Source organism: Octopus sinensis, linkage group LG21, assembly GCF_006345805.1.
Source record: "Octopus sinensis linkage group LG21, ASM634580v1, whole genome shotgun sequence".
Classification (NCBI taxonomy): Eukaryota; Metazoa; Mollusca; class Cephalopoda; order Octopoda; family Octopodidae; genus Octopus; species Octopus sinensis.
The window spans coordinates 18,657,283-18,681,038 of NC_043017.1; the positions used below are offsets into that span (position 1 = coordinate 18,657,283).

General features: G+C 39.0%; 1 protein-coding gene across 4 annotated transcripts in view; it reads right to left on the reverse strand.

Moving 5' to 3' along the window:
• Positions 1-23,756, reverse strand: part of LOC115222924 (ABC transporter C family member 12) — a 78,257-nt gene that overhangs the window by 39,952 nt on the left and 14,549 nt on the right. For 2 of the 4 annotated variants that reach the window (XM_036511908.1, XM_036511907.1), the window contains exons 2-11: positions 13,416-13,574; positions 10,973-11,089; positions 9,790-9,921; positions 8,857-8,955; positions 7,035-7,090; positions 5,883-5,997; positions 5,047-5,192; positions 4,181-4,361; positions 881-1,189; positions 1-98 (exon numbers count right to left, since the gene is read on the reverse strand). The exon at positions 1-98 is cut by the window's left edge and continues 40 nt beyond it. In XM_036511908.1, the coding sequence (XP_036367801.1) occupies positions 1-98; positions 881-1,189; positions 4,181-4,361; positions 5,047-5,192; positions 5,883-5,997; positions 7,035-7,090; positions 8,857-8,955; positions 9,790-9,921; positions 10,973-11,089; positions 13,416-13,574 (1,412 nt within the window). The remainder of the gene's footprint in view (positions 99-880; positions 1,190-4,180; positions 4,362-5,046; positions 5,193-5,882; positions 5,998-7,034; positions 7,091-8,856; positions 8,956-9,789; positions 9,922-10,972; positions 11,090-13,415; positions 13,575-23,756) is intronic. The other 2 variants (XM_029793318.2, XM_036511909.1) reach the window with 2 other exon arrangements.

The following is a 23,756-nucleotide window of genomic DNA, read 5'->3' on the forward strand; positions in this document are numbered from 1 at the left end:
TCCCAGAGAAGACGTTTTTGCAAAAAGCTGAGTTCTTTTATTCGGATGTCTTGTAATTTCTTCAGAAAAATTGACTCTAAAGCTTGAAGTTTTATAACCTGTGAATAACAATGAAATAGAAAGCAACACTATCAAACACAGTGACAATTTAATACATGTGTGGGAACACACAGACATTTATAATCAGTGAAGAAGAAGAAAAAAAGTAGAATAAATAGCAGATGTTTTTTGAATTGAGAAACTGGGAAAGTATTTCTAGCCTTCTTTCTTTTGTGGAAACACAGATTTCAAACACACAGGTTCTGAATGTGATTAATCTAGTTTATCTGTTTCCCAAATTCCACTGAGGTCAACTTTGCTTTCTATTCTATCATGGTTGATAAATTAAGAACCAGTCAAGTGCTGGGGTTGATGTAATTGATTATCCCCCTTCCCTTAAATTCCAGGCCTTGTGCCTATAGTAGAAAGGATTATTATTATTATTATTATTATTATTATTATTATTATTATTATTGAGTGAGAGAGCAGTGCATGCCATCAAAGTGACACTGGGGTAAAATATACAAAGCCCAATATACCCATCATGACTACTCGTCTGATAAGGGTACACCAGGCACATGCATCACAACCATATGTGCGTGACATGGTGATCTCATATCAAGATAAACAGCACATGACCTTGCAGTTATTATTATTATTATTATTATTATTATTATTATTATTATTATTATTAGCAGTAGTAGTAGTAGTAGTAGTAGTAGTAGTAGTAGTAGTAGTAGTAGTAGTAGTAGTAGCAGCAGCAGCAGCAGCAGTACAGTGTCAGGAAATTGGCAAAGCATCTGAAGAAAGACAAAACTGAAATTAATAAGACAAAGCTTACTTTTATTTTGTCCATGATTTCCTTCATCACACATCGTCGGTTGTCTTTCTCATTCAAAAATTCCTCTTGACATTCACCAATCTTTTTCAGGCAGTACCGTACTAAGATGTATGCAGGGAAGATGAGGCCACAGTACAGGGCGACATATTTGAAGTGCACCGCAAGAATGACAAAACAGATGATGAACTGAAACGGGGCCGACCAAAGCACCCACAGGAAAGCAGTACACTCATGGAACATGTCAGTGTCGACGGAGAGTAAGTTGGCTATGGACACGTCCTGTAAAAGTTGACCTCTCTTCTTCAGTAACTGGAAAATAGAGAATAAAAATTGGTAGTAATAATGGTGGTGGTGGTGGTGGTGGTGGTGGTGGTGGTGGTGGAGGTGATAGTGGTGAAGGTGATGGTCGTGGAGGTGAGGTGGTGATGATAGTAGTAATGGTGAAAGTGGTAGTGGTGGTTGTAGAGTGATGGCGGTGGTGGTGGTGATGGTGGTGATGATGGTGGTGGTGATGGAGGTGGTGGTGATGATAGTAGTAGTGGTGAAAGTGGTAGTGGTGGTGGTGGTGGTGATGGTGATGATGGCGGTGGTGATGATGGTGGTGGTGATGGAGGTGGTGGTGATGATAGTAGTAATGGTGAAAGTGGTGGCAGGGGTGACAGTGACAGTGGTAGTGGTGGTAGTAGTAGTAGTAGTAGTAGTAGTAGTAGTAGTAGTAGTAGTAGTAGTGGTGGTGATGGTGGAAGTAGTGGTGGTGATGGTGGAAGTAGTGGTGGTAGTCATTGTGGTGATGGTGGTGGTGGGTGGGTTGATAAGGGATGTGGCAGGTTTGATATTGGTACCAGTCACCCCACTGATTGTTCCATCTTCAATCTCAGAAGACTTCAATAAAAATAAAACAGCCAGAAATTATCGACATGCAAAATGAGTGACTTTCTGTTCACCAATGTCTGACTGAGCTCTCTCTCTCTCAACATTGTCTCAGAGGCTGACATGCAATAATAATAATAATAATAATAATGTTGACAATATCTCTGATGCTTTGAACAATTCCAATCAGTAGAAAGAGGACCAAAGTGATGCATCAACCAGCTCTAGAAAAGACCTATGTTGAACCGAATGGCTTTGTAAATGGGCAATGACTGAACATGGTGGACAAGTTCACCTGGCTGGGAAACAGACTCTTTTGAGCCATTATTGTTGAAGATAATGTGGATGCCAGACTTGCCAAAGACACCGCAACATTCAACAAACTCCATGCAGATGTGTAGAATGAGAAAGATATCATTTTAAAGATGAAGCTCAAGGTGTACCAGAGTGTGATTCTATAGCTGTGAAGCACAGACTGCCTACCAAGGGCATGCAAGGAATTTGAGCCAATTCCATACTATCTGCCCCTGAAAGATGCTTAGCATAAAATGGCAAAACAGGATTCATCATCATCATCATCAACCCCTGGACATAACTGTGTTGACTCCGACAACTCACAGCTGAACATTACTGTTTCGACTCCCACAACTTATGGCTGGACGTTACTGTCTTGACTCCTACAACTCATGGCTGGACATTACTGTCTTGACTCCTACAATTCGTAGTTTGACATTACTGTTCTGACTCCTATGATGCATAGTTTGACATTACTATCTTGACTCCAATGACTCACATCTAGAGATTACTGTTTTGACTTCTATGACTCATGGCTGCACATTACTATTTTGGCCCCTATAACTCACAGTTGGACCTTACTGTTTTGACTCCAACTCATGTAGTTGGTTACTCAGTTTCTATGGTGTATAAATGATAAGATTGCTATTGAACAGGATGCCAGTCCATGGCTGGAATACACATTTACACCTGAGTGGACAGGAGTAATGTGAAATGAAGTGTTTTGCTCAAGAACACAATGCACCAACCAGTCTGGGAACTGAAACCATAATCTTGCATTTGTGAGTGCAATACTCTAACCCCTAGGCCAAAGGGAAGTATTTCCCTATCAGGACAGGATTCCTATCAGAGAAATCCTCTCTTGCCAAAGTATTCATTGTCTTCACAATCCTGATCCAGTCACTGTAGTGTTGAGCAGGTCATGGAGTTTACATGCCAGGCTGCTAGCTCTCAGAGAAGCTGTTTTAAATTTAGCTTCAAAATGGTAAACATTTTCACAAAAAAATTTTAAAAAGTGCTGCAGAGATACTTTGAAATCCTGACTGAAGACAAATATTTGTCTCAAACTTTGACACAAGCAATTTCGGAGGAGGAGCAGGTTGATTATATCAACCTCAGAGCTCAACTGGTATCTATTCTTTTCTACTCTAAGCACAAGGCCCAAAATTTTAGGTGAGGGGGCCAGTCGATTAGATTGACCTCAGTATGCAACTGGTACTTAATTTATCGACCCCTGAAAGGATGAAAGGCAAAGTTGACCTTGGCAGAATTTGAACTCAGAACGTAAAGACAGACGAAATACCGCTAAGCATTTTGTCTGGCGTGCTAACATTTCTGCCAGCTCGCAGCCTTGTACTTATTGAACAACTGGTACTTATTGACCCCAAAAGAATGAAAGGCAAAGTTGACCTTGGTGGAATTTGAACTCAGAGCATAAAGCTGGATGAAATGCTGCTAAGCATTTTGCCTGGTATGCTAATAGTTCTGCCAGCTTGCTGCCTTAGTGAAGAAAAATATTAACAACAAAGAGTGGCAACCAAGAGTATTGGACAGAGGAGAATGGTGTACAGCTACCACCAATAGCTCCATGACCTGTGAGGCTAACAAAGTGACTGTAGCTGGGTAATGCAGGCAGGTCAGAAAGGAAGATGTCATGAGATCTCACATAATGCCATTTGCATTCCCTATTCGCAGTGCCAAATACATTTCTACACACAGATTATACTGACCAGCCATTTGTGCACATGATGGTCCTTGTCAGATCGACACATAAGCAACACACATTGTGGAATAAATGGGGCTGTTAGGGTGATGTTGTAACAGTGTTTTGGGGTGTTGTATACTGAGTGGTAGAGATAAAGTTAGGAGAACAGTGTTATAATAGTGCCATATAAGTGTTCTGGCGTAGCAGTGTTTTGGGGTATTGTAGATGTGTCAGATGTCAGAGAATTATTGTACCTATAGGGGTTGAAGCAGAAGTTATTTTAGTGTTAAGGGTAGATGGAGAAACTAAGGAGTCTCTTGCAGTAACCAGTGTTACAAGAGTCTAAAAGATGAGGACAAAGGAGAAATAAGGAGTGAAGGAGGCCAAGGATGATGGGTCTGTGTATAAAATGTTAAAATACAATCAAGTACCTTCCTGTAGATGGCATCACTGATTGCTGTCTTTACATTCAGTCCCAACCTGTTACTTCTCCAGTAAACCGCTTGGTCTGCCATGGACATTGCTATATTGACAATGAAGAATGTGAATGCGAAGACGTAACCTATCCATTTGGGACCTGGTGTTTTGCTTTCAAGAAAGGGGAGGAAATAACTGAAATATAAGAGAGATTTAGATTGAGTTAGGTTCAGTAGAATGCATTAACATTAGAGTAAATATTAGTTTCAAATTAGGCACAAGGTTAGCAATTTTGGGGGCGAGGGTAAGCCAAATACATCGACCCCATTACTCAACTGGTGCTTATTTTCTCGAGGCTGAAAGGATGAAAGGCAAAGTCAACCTCAGCAGAATTTGAACTCAGAACAGAAGGACAGACAAAGTGCTGCTGAACCTTTTGCCAGGAGTGCTAATGATTCTGTCAGGTCACCACTTTAAACATTAGTGTAAACACTGGGCAATCAACTTTTAATTATTGTATAATGAGTTGTGCCCTTCACAGTTGAAGCTTACTGCTACTATCTCTTGGTATCGTGGGAAGAAATATCATCATCTTAACATCCACTGTTCCATGTCTTCATAGATTACACAAAGTTCATTGAGGTGGATTTTTGTCATGTCACCAACTCTCACCCATTTCCAAGTAATTTTAAATTTCTTCTTAGCCAGACAAGTTTTAACAAAAGACTGGAAATGAATGACACATTAATTGTATTAATCTCACTGCCCTTGGAGGGCCTTCATTGGCCCATGTACACAGCCCTTAACCTTAAACTTAAACACACAAGACAAGTGTTATATCAAACAAAATTCAAAAGAAACCTCTTTGACAGATACTCACAAGAGAAGGATAGGGTTTACAAACACCAAAATGTCGTACATTGCTCGTATTAAAAAGATGAAAATTAATTCTTTCCAGAACATTCTCACAAGAACTGAAAACCAATGATGGTTTTTGCTCTTCCTGAAATTAAATGAAAATATGTTGAAATGTTTCCTGTCCAAAGAGGCAACAAGTTTAGCAAACAGTAAGATACATGTGGCATTGTATAGTAAGATGTGTGGGTGGTTTGTTGCTTGTTACCACATGGCATTGGTTGTCATGGCCAACTGAAACTGAAATGCCACATCACCAGATACATGTGACATCACCTAATGTCAAATAATTAAATACTTGGGACCAATCACATCAATAACTGAGATTCCATTGGTTATGATGACAACTGTTCCAGTTGACCCGATCAATGGAACAGCCTGTTCATGAAATTAACATGCAAGTGGCTGAGTACTCCACAGGTAAGAGTAACCTTAACATAATTACTGGTACGACTCATTTTTGCTAGCTGAGTGAACTGGGCCAACATAAAATAAAATGTCTTGCTGCCAGGAATTGAACTGAAGACCTTACAATCGTGAGCTAAATATCCTGGCTACTAAGCCATGCACCTTCACTAACAACCGCATGTCACATGACTGAATAGATGTGGCCAATCATATTATACCTCAAGAGCAAAGCCATATAACCAAGCACATGATGTCATAAGACCAATTAAATGTGACTTATCACATGACCAGCCACATGTGTCTTAACTCATTACATCACATGATCACAGCAACAGCAACAATACTAAAAGTGATAGTAGTGGTTGGGGAGAGGGGTGTGACTCCAATAACGTACATCGTCTTCTCCGAGGCTTTGCATTTCAAGTGAATGTAGGATGTTGTGTCGTTTTCCATCAGGTTGGGGACGAAATTGTCTCGGTTCCTCTGTCTGTAGCCACGAATCATCACACTGAAAAAATAAAAACAACAATAACAAAAACAAAAACAACAACAACAACAACAACAACAACAACGACAACAATAATAATAAACAACAACAACAACAACAACAACAACAATAATAATAATAATAACAATAACAACAACAACAATAATAATAATAATAAATGCCAGGCTCAGGCTCTCATGGCTTCCGATCTCAACTGACTGGAACTTTTATCAAGTACATGTTTAATCTTTGTATAAAAGATGGCCAACACCAAATAATCTACTCCATACCACAGATTTGCTTGTCAATTGTTTGACCTTAACAAGTTGAGCATGTCCCTTAATGGCTGACGATATGTGCATCTCTGATCACAAGCAGAAGTAGTGGGGGAGCATCATAGCCATGTGTCAAGAGGGACTCTTTGAGGTTTGAACAATTCACCTATGGAAGGATAGGTGTTTCGTTCATCATCCTTAAAGAATCCCCTATTCCAGGGACCTTTTGAGTGGGATGGACTACTCGACCTGAAGAAAATTCTAACTAGGCCCCCACCTGCAAGGTGACACGCAGTTTATCTTGATATGAGATCACCATGTTGCACGCATATGGTTGTGATGTATATGCCTGGTGTACCCTTATCAGATGGGTAGTAATGATGGGTATATTTGGCTTTGTATATGTGTACACCAGTGTCACTTTGATGGCATGCACTGCCAATAATAATAATAATAACAACAACAACAAATAAAGAACACAGCACTGGTATTGATAAAGCAGTCTGGCATAATGAACACATTACCAACTTCGTCGTTATTGTTATGACTATCACCACCACCACCACCACCACATCATCATCATAAACAACTACCTTTGCACCAAAAAAAGAAAACCCCAGAAATCATTTAGTTTATTAACTCATGGCTTGCAATTTCAAACCTCATCCTTGCCAGGCATTTCATCATTATTTTATGTGGAGCAAGCCACTGAAGCTTCCCCTGCCCTTTGAAAGACAATTTAGAAGTGAAAAGGAAAAGAAAACAGAAGGGATTTGTGCTGACCTTGTCATCCAGAAAAATGTTAAACGCGACAAGAAGGAAGCAGTTTCATAAGGATTCTGGAAAAGAAGAATTGGTAGACAGTCACATGACTGTTAGAGTACAGGTTTCAAATTTTAGCACAATGCCAGTAATTTGGGAGGAGGAGGAGGAGAAGGAAATTAGTCAATTACATCGATCCCTTCTCCCGTCCTCTATTGGTTCTTAATTTATCAACCCCAAAAGCAGGGTAACAAGCCGGGTTGGGAGCTTGGGTTAGGGAAGAAGCTGTGGACCAAGAGGTCTCATAGGTTGTAGGCACGCTTGAAGGAAGGAAGGGGTCTGTTAGGGAAGATGCGCGAAGTGGAGGGGTTGGACTGGAGTCGCTGGAAGGCTCGGAGAATGGTGCATTGGAGAGATAGGAAGGTGGAGTGGTAGGTGAGGGGAAATAGGAGACGACAGGGTGGGTGTGGGGGGAGAGAGCAGATGCACGGTCCATGGAACGTGCTCTGGCAAGGGCAGTGTGGATAGTGGAGAGGGGATATCCACGTAGGATGAAGTGGCAAGCCATGAGTTGAGACTTAGTCTCAAAGTCATGGTGGTCACTACAGAGCCTGCGTAGACGGAGGAATTGGGAATGATTTACAAGATACTTTATATGAGTTCGTGTGTTGAAGCATATTCTGTTGTGTCTGGGTAGGGTCATTCTCTTTTATGCCTTATAATTTAACACACTCACCAGTAAAATTTACACTTATTTCTTTTTTATTTTTCTAAAATTTTTGTTGCATCTTGCAACCTTTTCAATAGTCGTTGACTGTCCATTACTCACACTGTGTTCCTTTTTGTTTGTTCGTTTGTTCTCATGTGTGTGGATCAGCATGTGTGTATGTGTATGTGTGTGTCTATACATGCATGTATGTATGTATGTATGTATGTAAGCATGTGTGTGTATGCATGTCTGTGCATATGTATCTATCTATGTGTGTACATTTGTATGTATGTATTCTGCATATTCATGTGTTTGCATGTCTGTGGTGTTTGTGTGTTTTTATGTATGTGCATGTGTGTGTTTGTATATGTGTGTGTGTACCTCTGTCTCCTTGTGTGTGCATGTCTGAGTGTGTGTGTGTTTTGCAGCTATGTACCATGTTTGTATGTATAGATGTGCATTTCCATATGTGTGGACGTGTGTCTCCATATGTGTCCTTGTGTGAAGTAAAGTGTGTGTGTGTATATATGGTCATGTGTTTCGGTCTTCATTTGTGTATGTGTGCTTGTTTGTTCATATAACCTATATAACTATCCGTCTGTATGTTGATCTAAAATAATAATAATAATGAAATTATTGTATACAGTGCTCAGGTGCACCACAAGTTCAGGTGCACCACAATATGCAAATAATTATATATATTCATACACCTACCCACACACACATACATACATCTATTACATATAAGTATACACATACACCCACACACACACCATATACATACACCCACACACACACACCCGTGTCGTCGTCATCGTCGTCGTCGTCGTCATCATCATCATTATCATTACTATTATATAAGGTGGCCAGCTGGCAAAATCGTTAGCATACTGGATGAAATGTATTTCACCTGTCACTATGTTCCAAGTTCAAATTCCACCAAGGCTGACTTTGCCATTCATACTATTGGAGTTGATAAATTAAATACCAGTGAAACACTGGGTCGATGTAATTGATTAGATCCCTCCCCCAATAATTTCAGACCTTGTGCCTTCAGTAGAAAGGATTATTATTATTATTGACAACATTTTTGTAATTTTACAGACGAGATTTGTAAAATAATGCTTTACTTACAAGTTTTTTACTCCTTTTTTCTGAAAAACAGAATAAAAGGAAAAGGGCACACTTGAAGGAGAGGCTAATTTTCACCAGGATCGATTCTAGTTTGTCTGGCTGAAAACAGAAAATGGAAAACTTTTATTTCAACTGTTAGCTGAAACAATTAATTGTATTTTATCTTTTATCCTTTCCGTGTTTCAGTCGTTGGACTGTGGCCATGCTGGGTTTAGTCAAACAAATGGACCTCACTATTCTTTTTTGAAGTCTGATATTTATTCTTTCCATCTCTTTTGTCAAAATATTAAGTTATGGGGATATAAACAAACCAATACTGGTTGTCAGGAGGTGAAGTGTGCCAAACACAGGCACAAAGACACACACACATACGAGGGGATGCTGAAAAGTTCCTAGGTTTGGATAAAAGAAAATACAGAAGGATATATATATATATATATATATATATATATATATAATATATATATATATATCAGAAATATTAAATTTCTAAATCTCTCATAGAGATATGTACGGTGGTGGGGCGATAGAATGGTTGTATACTGTCAATCTAATGTGAACGTGACAGTAGGGGGTTACGTAAATGTATATAAGGACACAGGAAAAATGTGTCAAAGCCATCAGGAGGCGTCGATGCTTCCTAGGGCTAAACAGCGGTGGTGTAACCCCCTACTGTCACATTCACGTTAGATTGACAGTATACAACCATTCTACATATATATATATTGGATGATAAAACAAATGGTTTACACCTGGTAGCTTATTGGTAAAGCACGGTCACTTTTACAGTGATCATTATGTATATGGCAAATGAAAGACAGAAGATGGAATATATGAGAATTTATTATTAATCACAATTGTTTCAACACATCTAGCATCAATCCCTACACACACATACACACACACACCACCACCACCACTATCAAGACTTACCTCAGCCTGCTCCTCCACAGCAATCAACCAAACAATATTTTCAAAAATGGCCAGCAGCCAATAGATGAAGTTCACAGCAGATGTAAAGATTCTCTTCTTAAATTCCGCATACTGCAGGACCAATGATAAAACCTACACACAAAGCACAAATATTAAGTGTTAAGAGGATTTGCAAGAATAACAGTTTAATGGTTTATCAGTTCAATGGATTAATCGTTCCATTGCACCAGGTGAGTGGTTCTCAGCCATTTCTTACCTATGGATCCTTTTGATTTCTGTTTTACTTAGATGAATGCCCATAACTATTTGATGTCTAACCTTTTATCATTTTAACTGGCCATATCTGACCAAAATATCATTGTACCTGTTTTACCTTCAAACAGGCCAGATCAGGCCTCTCACACTTACACTACAATGTCATTCTAAAAATAAACAATCACATCTTTGAAATTTCAAAACTTAAAGCATTTTGTGTATTGTGGGGGTGTAAGCAATTTATTGGAGATAAATTTCAAGAACAAAATCTTATATGGAACCCTAAGGACTATGTGAAGCCTGGTTGAGAACCACAGCACCAAACAGTTAATGGTGAAGTGAAACTTACTATTTGCGAACTGTTGATGGTGATAATGATTGCTGGCTGTTACAGAACCACCACGAGGCCCAGACCTCGTCCTTATGTGCCTTAAGGACCTTCACTGAATTATATGTCAGCAGAACACAGGGTTCTGAGTAGGGCCTTTCGTGCTAGACAGGTGAAAAAATAAGGGCAAGATCATCTCTTCACAGAGATAAAAATGAATTTGCATTGGGCCAACATACCCTACAGATGAAAAGTCAAAGTTACATGAGCATTGATGAGAATTGAAATCCAATAAGCCTTGGGAGAGGAACACCTTTCTTCAGGGAAACACATAGATTCATAAGGAAGGTAGAATGCCAGCTCACAGTCGACGACATCGTCGTCGTCGTTTAACGTCCGTTTTCTATGCTGACATGGGTTGGACAGTTTGACTGGAGACTGGCAAGCCAGGAGGTCGCACCAGCCTCCAAGTGGAGATAAGTCATTGATGGTTTATGCTCCACAGGGAGTGAAGAGCTTAAGTGCTGTTATAGATGAGAAGTAAATGGGGTCTGCATAGACTCATCTGTGAAAAGGGAACCAGAAGATTTAAGCACTCACCTGTGAAAATAGAGTAAGACCTTTGCCAAAATTGATGACAGTTCTATCCTTGTGTTTTATCATGTTGATGTGTAAGAGGAAAGTAATGGTGGCTGAGATTAATAAACTGGTGGCTGTCTGTAAATGAGAGAGAGAGTGAAAGGTAAGGTAATTGTGGTCATTGGTGAATGAACTGATGGTCAGCCAGTCAGGGGAGAAACATAGAGGAAAATTGGAAGAGAGAAGATGAGGTTGAAGATGGGAGAGTGAGAAAGAGAGGGTGAGATATGAAGACTGAGGCAAGAGAGGGAAATAGCAGAATGAAGGGGGAGGTGAAGAGGAGAGAGAGAGATAAAAAGTGTGTATGTGTAAGAGCATACAAAAGAGAAGTAGGAAGAGTAAGAAATAGCAAGGTGGTGAAGGAGAGAGCAATAGAAGAGAGAGGGGAACGGGGCAGGAAGATGGAAGAGAGAATGTGAGAGAGATAAAGACAGAAAGACCTATTCCATACTGAGAGCTGACCCATTCAGAAAAGCCAGCCTCACCCCACCACCCAAATCCGTTTTATCAAATTCACTGCAGAGGGCAGCACCTTTCACTCCAAGTGGATGTTGGTGAAGAAGACATAAGCTTGATCAAAAGGATTCTGCTTAATCTTCAGTCATTTCAATCTTGTCTGCCTTACAAACCCTTTTGCCATTCCTACCGGTCAGAGGAAAACTGGCTGCACTTCTAAGCTGCTCACAATAAAACATCTGACATGCTGATAGTATGTCGTCAACTTAATGTGACAGTCCCATGAAAGGGAAGAATGCTACTGTTATTTAGCCCTAGGAAACACAGTTTCCTGTTGGACTTGACACATTTCCTATGTCCTTATGTTTTCAAAATGAAGATAAGCAGTTATTTGAGGGCCCTGAGTGAGAATAGAATAACTTGTATGAAATACAGCAACAACAACAATAACGATAATCCTTTCTACAATAGGCACAAGGCCTGAAATTTAGGGGAAGGGGATAGTCAATTATATTGACCCCAGTATTCAACTGGTACTTATTTTATTGACTTCAGTGGAATTTGAACTCAGAGCATAAGGACAGACAAAATGCCACCAAGCTTTTTCCCCAGAATGCTAAAAGTTCTGCCAGCTCACTGCCTTAATAATAATAATAATAATAATAATAATAATAATAATAATAATAATAATAATAATAATAATAATAATAATAACTGTTTCTAGTAATGGCACAAGGCCTGAAATTTGTGGGGAGAAGACTAGTTGATTACATTGACCCCAATGTTTTACTGGTACTTAATTTATCGACCCTGAAAGGATGAATGGCAAAGTCAACCGCAGTGGAATTTGAAGTCAGGACATAAAGACATGAAATACCACAAAGCATTTTGCCCTGCATGCTAACAATTCTGCCAGCTCACCACTTTATCATAATTATAATAATAATAATAATAATAATAATAATAATAATAATCCTTTCTACTGTAGGCACAAGGCCTAAAATTTGGGGGAGGGGAATAGTTGATTACATCAACCCGAGTACTTCACTTGTATTTAGTTTATCAACCCCTAAAGGATGAAAGGCAAAGTCAACCTTGGTGGAATTTGAACTCAGAACAGAAGAACAAAAGAAATACTGCTAAGCAGTTTGCCCAGCATGCTAACAGTTCTACCAGCTCACTGCTTTAATAATAATATTTTGTCTTGGTATAAAAGATGGGCTGCAACAAATATTCTGCTCAATACCACAGATTTGCTTGTCAGTTGTTTGACCTTAAGCAGTTGACCATGTCCCTTAGTGGCTGATGATATGTACATCTCTGATCATGAGTAGAAGTAGTGGGGGAGCATCATAGCCATGTGTTGAAAAGAATTCTTTGGGGTTTGAATAATTCAGCTCTGGAAACATGGGTGTTTCATTCAACATCCTTAAACAATCCTGATTCAGGGGCCTTTTGAGAGGGATGGGCTACTTGACCAGAAGAAAATTCTAACCAGGCCCCACCTGCAAGGTCATGCACTGTTTATCTGGATATGAGATCACCATGTCATGCACATATGGTTGTGATAAATGAGCCTAGTGTACCCTTATCAGACAAGTAGTCATGATGGGTATACTGGGCTTCGTATATTTTACCCCAATGTCACTTTGATGGCATGCACTGCTCTCTTACTCAATAATAATAATAATAATAATAATAATAATAATAATAATAATAACAACAACAACAATGATAATGGTTTCAAATTTTGGAACAAGGTCAGCAAATTTGGGGGAGAAGATAGTTTATTACATCAATCCCAGTACTCAACTGGTACTTATTTTATGACCCTTCTGAATAATAATAATAATAATAATAATAATAATAATAATATAATAATAATAATAATAATAATAATAATAATAATAATAATAATAGTAATAATAATAATAATAATAATACATACCAATTTAGTGATTGTAAGATAGGATAAACGTTTGCGTATGGTCTTGTTTCTTTTTAAATATGGAATGTAGAAGAAAGAAGTGATCAGTAGCCATCCAACAGGAGTCCAAGCCACTAGAGTGTTCTGTAAACATGTGTTACTTAACAGGTTGTTCAATTCCTACAAACAGAGATCAAAGAAGAAGATTAGGGTCTACATTCACTTATTTTCTGAGATTCTAAATAGATATCATTTACATGTTAGATGATCCTGTCGAGAATGCGTTGAGCAAGAATCTTACCACTGATATTCCACGATGATTATCACAGACATTTCTGTTGCTTTGTTCTTATACAGATGTTCAATTGAAGCATCCTTCAAGTCCTGTGGTACACAGCCAACTTTCCAGATGTTTATGAAGAGGTCATGCAGTTTCTTAAAAAGCTTCTGTCCACTATGTTTGTAAATTTCAGGAGGGATAGCATCACTGCTTGGTACTTTACCAGAAGAGATCTGTTTAATAGAGTTTACCACTTCCAGGAAGGTTGGCTCCAGAGACAGTTCCGGTATTACAGTGTGCTGTGGAACAGACATTACGACGTTGTCATTAGTGACTGAGTTGAAGTTCAAAATGGTTTCAAAGTGATCTTTCCATCATTTCAGGATGTCAGATTTGTCATTTAGGAGTGTCTCTCTATTGAGTAACACCATGCTCTTGAGGACCATACACTTTCTTGAGGCCATCATAAAAGGCTTTAGAATCCTTTCTGTCTGCAGCTCCTTGGAGTTCAGTAGCATTGGAAGATCACCAAGGCTCCTTCATCTGTCTCAGAGCATGTTGGACCTGGCCTCTGCATTTCTTGTAGGCAATCTCTTTTCTGGACAAGCTCTTATCATTTATCCAAGTTTTGTGAGAGCTGTGCATTTTATCTATCAACTGTTGGACATCTGTGTTGTTATTGTTGAACCAATCTTGATTTTATGAACAGGCAGTCCAAGAACCTCTACAGATGCAGAGTGTGCATTGCATCACACAGAGCCTTCCAAGATGATTCTATGTTATCATTGATATCAACAGTGTTGAGTGCAGTGTCCAACTTGATAGAGAGCTCAGCCTGCTTTTCAACAGTTTTCAAAGGCAGAGCATTACTGCACTTAGGCACTGATGACTTTTGTAGTCTTGTGTGTTTCAGATGGAATGTAGCCTTGCTATGAAGAAGAGAATGGTCAGAGAGATAGCGGGCGTTATGAAAGGAACATGTAATGTTAAAGTCCCTAATATCTCATTTCTTAATGATAACATAGTCTATGAGATGCTAATCCTTAGATTTAGGATGCATCCAGGTCGTCAATTTTGCTGTTGGAAAAAGGTATTTGTGATGCTTAGACTGAATTCTCTGCAGATGGAGAGCACATGCAGACTGCAGGAGTTCATTCGACCTACACCATAGCGACCAAGTACACCCTCCCATGCCTGATAGTCAGTACCAACACAAGTGTTAAAGCCGCCCATAAGGATGAGTTTATCCCTATGGTAACAACTGGAGGTGACATCGCAGAGTTGGTTGTAAAATTTCTTTGCTCAGTGCTGGCCATGGTTGGAGAATAGCAACAGACAAGCGTAGCATGAGTGTTGTGATTAAGTTCCAACATTAGTGTCGTGATGTGATCAGAAATACCTTTGGGTAGAGAAAGAAAGGATCTAGTTATTTCTGTTTTGATGGCAAAAACCAACACCAGAGTGGCACAGCTCATCTTGATTTCTTCCACACCAGAAAAATATGTATCCACCTTTGCTTTCTTCCAACTCTGGTGATCCTGCAAAACAAGTTTCACTGAGTGAAGCTATGGCAATGTTGTATTTCTTAAATTCAAGGGCAACCAGTGCTGTTTTTCAAGGTGGTCATGCACATCTTTACTTTTCCCCAGTCACCCTGCAAAGCCATTAAAAAATCAATAGAAGTGACTTTTTTGTGAATTTTCTATCCAAAACCCAATCAAAATGCCCGAAACTTGATATGCCAATTGAATGCCAGCTAGCTGTATGTGATTGGTCGGAGATTTGGACAGTACTCGCATGTATGTGCACACACACACAGCTGTATATGCATGCACTAGCACTATGACCCGGCAACACCGGGTCATAGTGCTATTATATATATATATATATATATATATATATATATATATATATATATATATATATATATATATCTGTGTGTGTATGTGTACATACATTTGTATAAACAGACATTCAGATATATATCTATATTCATATAAACTGGACTTCAATTGAATTCACAGAGAAGGCTTTGGTCAGCCCAAGGCTTGTATTAAAACACATCTGTCCAGTGGGACTGAACTTGAAACCACATGGCCAAGAAGCTAATTTGCAAACTACTTAACGATCAGGTGGTGGAGTCTTTAGTTGAATTCCACAAATTGTTAGGAATAAATTATCAAAAGGAAGAAAGGGTGCAGTGAGATGGGAGATGAGGCCGACAGAAACAGTAATGGGTGGATAGCAGTCATTTGATAACTATGTCCTGCCAATGGCCACCTGTTGCTTCGTTAAAGAATGCTCTTGGCTTTATCAGGATAGTTTGCTGTCAATCAGAGAAACTCTGAGTTTTAGATATCAGTTCAAGTAGGTTGTCAGGAGATGGAGTAGGAGATGGAGAGGGTATGACAAGGCTAGGGTTATTGTGTAACACCTGTCAACACTTGAAGTCATTTAGTTTCTCACACTGAAGTGGTGATGCTTGTGGAGATAGAGGTGGTGGTGGCAGCAGTGGTGGTGATTGTGGTGGTTGTGGTGGTGGTGACAGTGATGGGCGTGGTATATGGTGGCGGTTTGTGATGATGATGGTGAAAAACTCCAATGAATAAACACAGTGTGTAGATGTCCAATGCATGTGTGTTTGTGTGTGTGTGTATATATATATATATATATATATAGATAGATAGATAGATAGATAGATAGATAGATAGATAGATAGATAGATAGATAGATAGATAAAATGTTAGGATATGATGGAATCAGATATTTAAATAGTAAAAGCACCAGAGTAGAGTTGTGGATAAGTGCACCAGTACACTAATAATGTGTGTTGATGTATATGAATTAGGCTGTTCAGAAAATAATGGCCAATTTTAAAAATAAGCCTATATTCTAGAAAAACTGAACTTATACAAAGGTTTTAATTATTCAAAATATGACCCCTGAACAGCCATGCATTTCCCCCATCAATTAACAAGGTCATTTATGTCTCTTCAATAAAAATCCAAAGATTTTGATGCCAAGAAATCCTTGAATTCAGTTTTTACCTTAGTTCTGGAATGGAAGGTTTTTTTCACCTTAAAAATGTGTGTAGGTACTTATAAAGGTGGGAGTCAATGGGTAAAAGATCAAAAGAATATGGAGGATGTGGTAAAGTCTCTTATCCCAAATCTGTGAGCTTCTGCAGTGTCATCTTGAAAATGTGCAGTCAAGCGTTGTCATGTAGTAGAACTGGACCACATCAATTAACAAGTGCAGATCTCATTTTGCTCAAGTGAACATGCATTTCTTCCAGTTGCTTACAGTAAACGTCCACTGTAATGCTCTGGTTAGGTTCCAGAAAGCTGTATTGTTTTCAAATGCTGATCATCAAGGGTGGATGGACATCCTCTAATTTCTTGATCTTCAAACCTCTCATCCCCACTATGGAATCTCTCAAACCACCGCCGTACCATCCGATCACTAATGGACCCTTCACCCCATGCTCTGTTTGGGAAGCATTGCATCCAAACTTGAATTCATGCAAAAATAGTAAACACATTTCTTTTTTTTTTTCTCATGCTTGAAATTAAGGATTTTTACACTTCAAAATTATATTGTGAAAGAAATCAATAAAAATTCATTAAAGAGTACATTTCAATTCCAAAGCATGTAAAATTTCGTCTAAAACGCTACAAAAATAACATCTTAACCCTTTCATTACCATGTTTATTTTGAGATGCTCTGTGTTTCTTTCAATTATTTTAAATATTACAAAGAATTTAGTAAAATAACTTGGTTACCATTAAGCTAGTGTTAGTAACATAAATTGTGACTAAGGTTTGGTGGAAGATTTTAATTCAAAACTTAAGAAAATAAGACATTTGTAGTACAGAGCTAGAGGCGGTTTCGGCCGGGTTGATAATGAAAGGGTTCAATTGAGTTTGAAAAAATGTTTTTGAAAATTCAAAGAGTATTTTCCAAATAATGCTTACTAAAGTAAATACAGATTTGTCCTTCCAGTTCTGCACACTTTCACAAGTATTGACAGATTACCCAATGTGTACTCAAGAGCCACACGGGCACACTCAGAGCAGATATTCCACATCAGATATACAGAGGACTAAACATAGAGGGGACAAATGAGGACACACAAAGGGATTAAGTTGATTACATTGATCCCAGTACATAACTGGTACTTATTTAATCGACCCCGAAAAGATGAAAGACAAAGTTAACCTCAGCGGAATTTGAACTCAGAACATAACAGCAAACGAAATACCGCCAAGCATTTTGCCCAGTGTGCTAACGATTCTGCCAGCTTGCCGCTTTCAAACACCAGACCTATTTCACAAAACCCTTCATTTCCAAAATTAACTCAAACAAAACCAGTGTATTTTGACAGAAATATGGTAACGAAAGAGTTAAAACTAATTTGGAGATGTCATAAAAGAGATTGGTTTTATTTTCAACAATTAAGAGTCTGCGAATTAACAATAGATTAAAAAAAGCTTGCTTTTGATGCTCAAAACTCTAACTGATCTATACTGAGCTCTAACTGATTTATACTGAACTAAGGAGGAGAAACAATCAGTAGAGTTCTTGAAAATTGGATAAACTAGAAAATTTTTTCTAAGAGCCTGACAAGTTCTTCTCCTTGACAAATTAAACAATTTAGCACCAGATGTACTGTAATAGGCCAGCATTTAGCACTTTATTGTTCTTTATTTCCAGGTCAGCTATGGTGTATTTGTATTTTGTTGAGAAAGCAGTCATATCTCTTGGCTATTTCCTGTTTTAGTTTGCGAAATTTCAGATATCAAAAAAAGTGTTTTTATATTTTACTACAGTTACAGTGTTGCAGATAATTAAAAGCCATTGACATTCTTTACTGATGTGAAAATGGCACCTATTTCAGAGTGTTAGTGTGTTCATATGTAAATATTGTGTGTATTTTTGTGTGTAAGTGCATATGTTATGAATGTGTGTGTGTGTGTGCACACTCATATTTACTTATTAATACATGTGTTTGTATATTGTCATTATTTATCATCATTTAACGGCTGTTTTCCAGGCTGGGCCTGGGTAGGATGGCTTGACAGGAAGCAGCAAGTCCAAAGACTCCACCAAGCTATGCTGTCTGTTTTGATATGGTTTCTACAGCTGGACGCCCTTCCTTATGTCAGCCACTTGACAGAGTAGACTGGGTTCTTTTTACATGGCATCAGCAGCGCTGAATTCACTAAGTAATTTGCAGGACAAGACCTCTCAACTGATGGGAGTAGTATTAGGTGACAGACATGGTGTCTTGCATCAGAAAAGAGACATGGCTTCCTCAGATGGAGAGGGAAAGAGAGAGAGAGGAGAGAAAGATGGTGTGACCAAGAGGGGACAGGGTTCATACACAAGTGACTGAGTGATGTATATAATGGAGTGGACAGGGAGTTGGAGAGGGTGTGTAGGTGGGTGACAAAATTTCAAAAGGAGAGTGGGAGCTAAAGGTGGCAGAGAAGGGAAAAGATTTAACTGGGGTTTTTACATACAGGTAGGTTGGTGGATTTATGAGGGACAATAGAGGGGAGGGGAGAAAAAGCAGTGATGAGCATGGATGGATTGAAAGGGAATGAGAGAGACATGGACATAGATATTACTTTGCTCAATATATGTGTGTGTGTATACATACACACACACAGATATATATACGTACAGGGTGTGATAGGTAAATTGTCACCATGTTATATTTTAAATTTCGTGCATGCACATTGTTCATTTTTGATTTCGTAGGGTTTTTGATATAGTCGGGTCAGTTGGGCACCATCTGTGAGAAAAACAGCACCATGATGCAATTCACTCTGCCAGAAATTTGGAAATGACATGCTGTTCTGCTTGGTATTCACACCGAAAGCTCCAGTACAAATATGTACCAAGAGTGATAAAAATGAAACATCCAGTCAACATCATGGTGTTTGGAGTGATAACTAGTGATGGTGACATTATGCCTCCATTCATCTTCTCACATGGCCTAAGACCCAACACAGAGGCCTACATCAAGTGCCTGGAGGAGGTAGAACTGCCCTGGATCAAGAGGGTGGCGGCTGCTAGAAGATCCTATGTCTGGCAACAGGACTCTGCACCATACCACACAAGCAGGAGAACCCAGTCATGGCTGTCAGACAATTTCTATGACCACATCACTCCTAACATCCGGCCACTTTACTCTCCAATCTGCAAACCCCTCGATTATTATGTGTGGGGTCCAGTTGAGTGAGAGATCAACAAATCTCCTTGTAACACTGAAGATAAACAGAAAGCAAGGATTATGGTAGCATTCACCAACTTAAACAAAGAGAGACCATCCAGAAGAGTTGCAGGAGGATCCAAAGTCGTCTGGAGGCTGTGGTCAAAGCCAATGGAGATTTTATTGAATAAAATTACTCTTTAGTAAATAAATAAGTAAATGATATTATTAAATGTTTTTATGCTTAGGTTATGTTATTCGTCATCAGCATTGTCATCATCGTCATCGTCATCACCACCGCCATCGCCGCTGTCGTCATCGTCATCATCGTTGTCGTCACTATCATCACCATCACCACCACCACCACCACCATCACCACCACCACCACCATTACCACCACCACCACCATCATTTAACATCTGCTTCCCATGCTGATGTGAGTTAGACAGTTTGACTGGAATTGCTAAGCCAGAGAGCTGCATCAGGTTCCATTGTTAAATCAAGCTCAATTGTTGTCGGGGCATTGGCTGTCTGGAATAATCCTAATACACACACACTCACACACACGCATACACGCGTGCACACACACACACATATGCGTGTGCATGCAAGCATATATACAGGTCAACTTCGCCTTTTGTCCTTTCTGCATCAATAGATTAAAGTACCTCCCCAACCACTCAAAACATGCATACATACTTATATACATACAATACATGCATACATACTTATATACATACAATACATGCATACATACATACACACATGCATATATACATACATGCATGCATGTATACATACATGTATGCATGCATGTCATACATACATGCCTACATACATGCATACATATATACATACATGCATACCATATACACATATATACATACATGCCTACATGAAAACATACATGCATGTATACATACATACATACATACATGCATGCAATACATACATACATGCATGTGTACATAATATAATACATACTTGGTCTGATCAATAAGTATCCGGACTGTTGCTATAGTAACAAAGCTAAAGCCTGCAGAATGATGCTGCCAGGCACAGATTGACCTTCAACTTTGCAGTGCATGCGTACTAAGTTTTAATCACAACATCATAAGCGGAAAGTGTAACCTCTTGAAAGAGCTGTTCTTCACTCCTGCTCCAGAACATCGGCTGCGGGGTCACTCCGAAAAGATCTATCTGCGACGATTTCATCTCAATCGAAGAAGAGAGGTTTCTCCGTCCGGGTTGCGGATCCATGTAATAAGCTGCCGGACGAGATAGTGAAGATGCCGACAACCGCTCGGTTCAAAGACTCTCTTGACCAGAAATGGCCTGAACTCTTTGCATGAACACCCTCCCTGTACATAACTCCATGTCCCCCTACATGGCCTTGCTTTTGCTTTTTGAGCCAAAAAATTAACTTAACTTAACTTAACTTGCTCACGTCTACGGTTTACAGAAGTGCTTGGAAGGAAGGTATGTAGTGTGTGTGATCATCACATTGACCATGACAGAGAACGTTGTCATGGTGATATCTGCTTAGAGGTCTATGCAAGGTTGCAGAAAGTGTATGAAGAGGAATGTATGAGATGCACGCAAGTGGACGAGTGGTTCAGATGTTTCCAAGATGGCCAAAAAAATGTTGATATTGATAAACGTTCAGGGAGACCCACAACCAGCAGAAATGCCAAAACCATAGCAGATGTGCATGCAGCTGTGAGCGGAAATCGTCGAATCACCATCTGTGAGTTATCAGAGGACGTGCAGATTAGTTACAGTTCAGTTCAGTCCATTATCTCTGAAGATTTGGGTATGAGACTCATGTCTGCCAAGTTTGTGCCAAAACTGCTTTCAGTTGACCAAAAGGACACTTTCCTTGATTGTGTTGAGAACAATGAAAACTTTTTGAAAACTTTGTGTAGGCCTCTGAGCAGATATCGCCAAGCTTTTGGCAAAATTTGATGCAGAATTCAAGGTCAATCAGTGCCAAATAGCTTTACTCTCTGTGCTTTAGCATTGTTACTATAGCAACAGTCCGGATACTTATTGATCAGACTATGTACATAAATGCATGCATGCATACATACATACACACCATACACACCATACATACCATACACACATACTTACTTACATACATACATACATACATACATACATACATACATACATACATACATACATACATGCATGCATACATACATGCAAGCATATATACAGGTCAACTTTGCCTTCTTCCTTTCTAGGTCAATAAATTAAAATACCTCCCCAACCACACAAAACTTACTGGCCTTGTACCAAAATTAGAATTACCATATTTTAATGTGTATAAGGGACCCTTGTGTATCAGGAACCTCCTAATTTTGGGGGCTTAAAATTTGGGAAAAAGGTTTTGTAAGAGATTATAATACTATCCATGTATAAGAAATTCCCATATTTTTTAACCTAATTTTTAACAAAGAAGGGTTCCTTACACACGTTAAAATACAGTACTACTACTACTACTGCTACTGTTGCTGCTGCTGCTACCATTATTCTGTCTGTTCCTAGGTTATCGCTGTCACATCCCAGCTGTTGTCCACAGCTTATAAATACAAGTGCATGAGCTGTCCTCAAGTGCATGTGCTGTCCCAATCCCAATTATTGCTGCCAACTGAGGATTTCCTATAACCTTGGCTATTTTCAGCTTTTCATGCAAGAACATTGCTTTCTTTGAGATGGTCCCAAGTGCACCAATCATGATAGGTGTCACACTTGAAATGAAAAAATTGCAATCAATATATATTAATTAAATTATTATTAATGAAAATATTTATAGAGTAAATATTTTTGCCACATAACATGACAGTCCTGGTTTAGGACGAATGTTGCTGTAATTTTGAAGCTCTATAAATGCATTTCACTTCCAATGCTAGGGTCCAACAGTCATGCATGCTAAGTTGCCAGCAACTGAAATAGTTCTGGGAGTTAGCAATGATGGAGAAGTTATGACCCCTTGTTTTTTTTGTTTTTTTCACAGGGTTTGAAAGTCAATGCTGCTGCCTCTATACAGTTGTGAGGCCTTGGAGAGACAGAGTACACAATGGAAGACCATACGTCTTCCAACCAGACTCATAAGACTAGGACAACCCATGCATGGATGTGCACCAATCTCCATGATCATGTTCTCCCAGACACATGGTCTCTTGGCTCACTAGACCTCAATCCACTGGACTATTTACTTAGGAGTCTTAGCCAAGGTGAGGTCAATCACCCCCATAACAACACACAATTTCTCTAGTCTGCTATAAACAGAAATTACATCCAAACTTGAAGAAGATCATCTGATTCAGGCTTGTTAATACTTCAGACCCCATACTTAAACAGCCATTGACACTAATGGGAGATCCATTGAATACGTGTGAAAAAACCGTTCCTCAAGGTTATTTGTCCCAATTTGTTTTCAAATGCAGCTTTTCTTTAATGAGCTAAGTGTCCATTTCTAAATTCATACAAATGACCTCAAAAAACTGACGCACCCTATAATGAAAGAAACTCAAGATATTATGAGATCAACAGGATCTGTCTGTTGCTAGGTCACTGACAAAGCTATATCAAGTGTCTGAAAGTGTTGAAACCTTTCAGATAACTTCTCTCATTTTTCAAATTTTTCAGGTCAAAATTGCTAAGAGTGTGTGTCCACACGCGTGTGTGTGTGTGTGTGTGTGTGTGTGTGAGAGAGAGAGAGAGAGAGAGAGAGAGAGAAGAGAGAGAGAGAGAGAGAGGGTTTGAAGTTCACAACATCCTTGCTACCAGGAAATACACAAAGATATACATACATGTATGTATACATCTATGTATATAGGTATATACATATGGATGG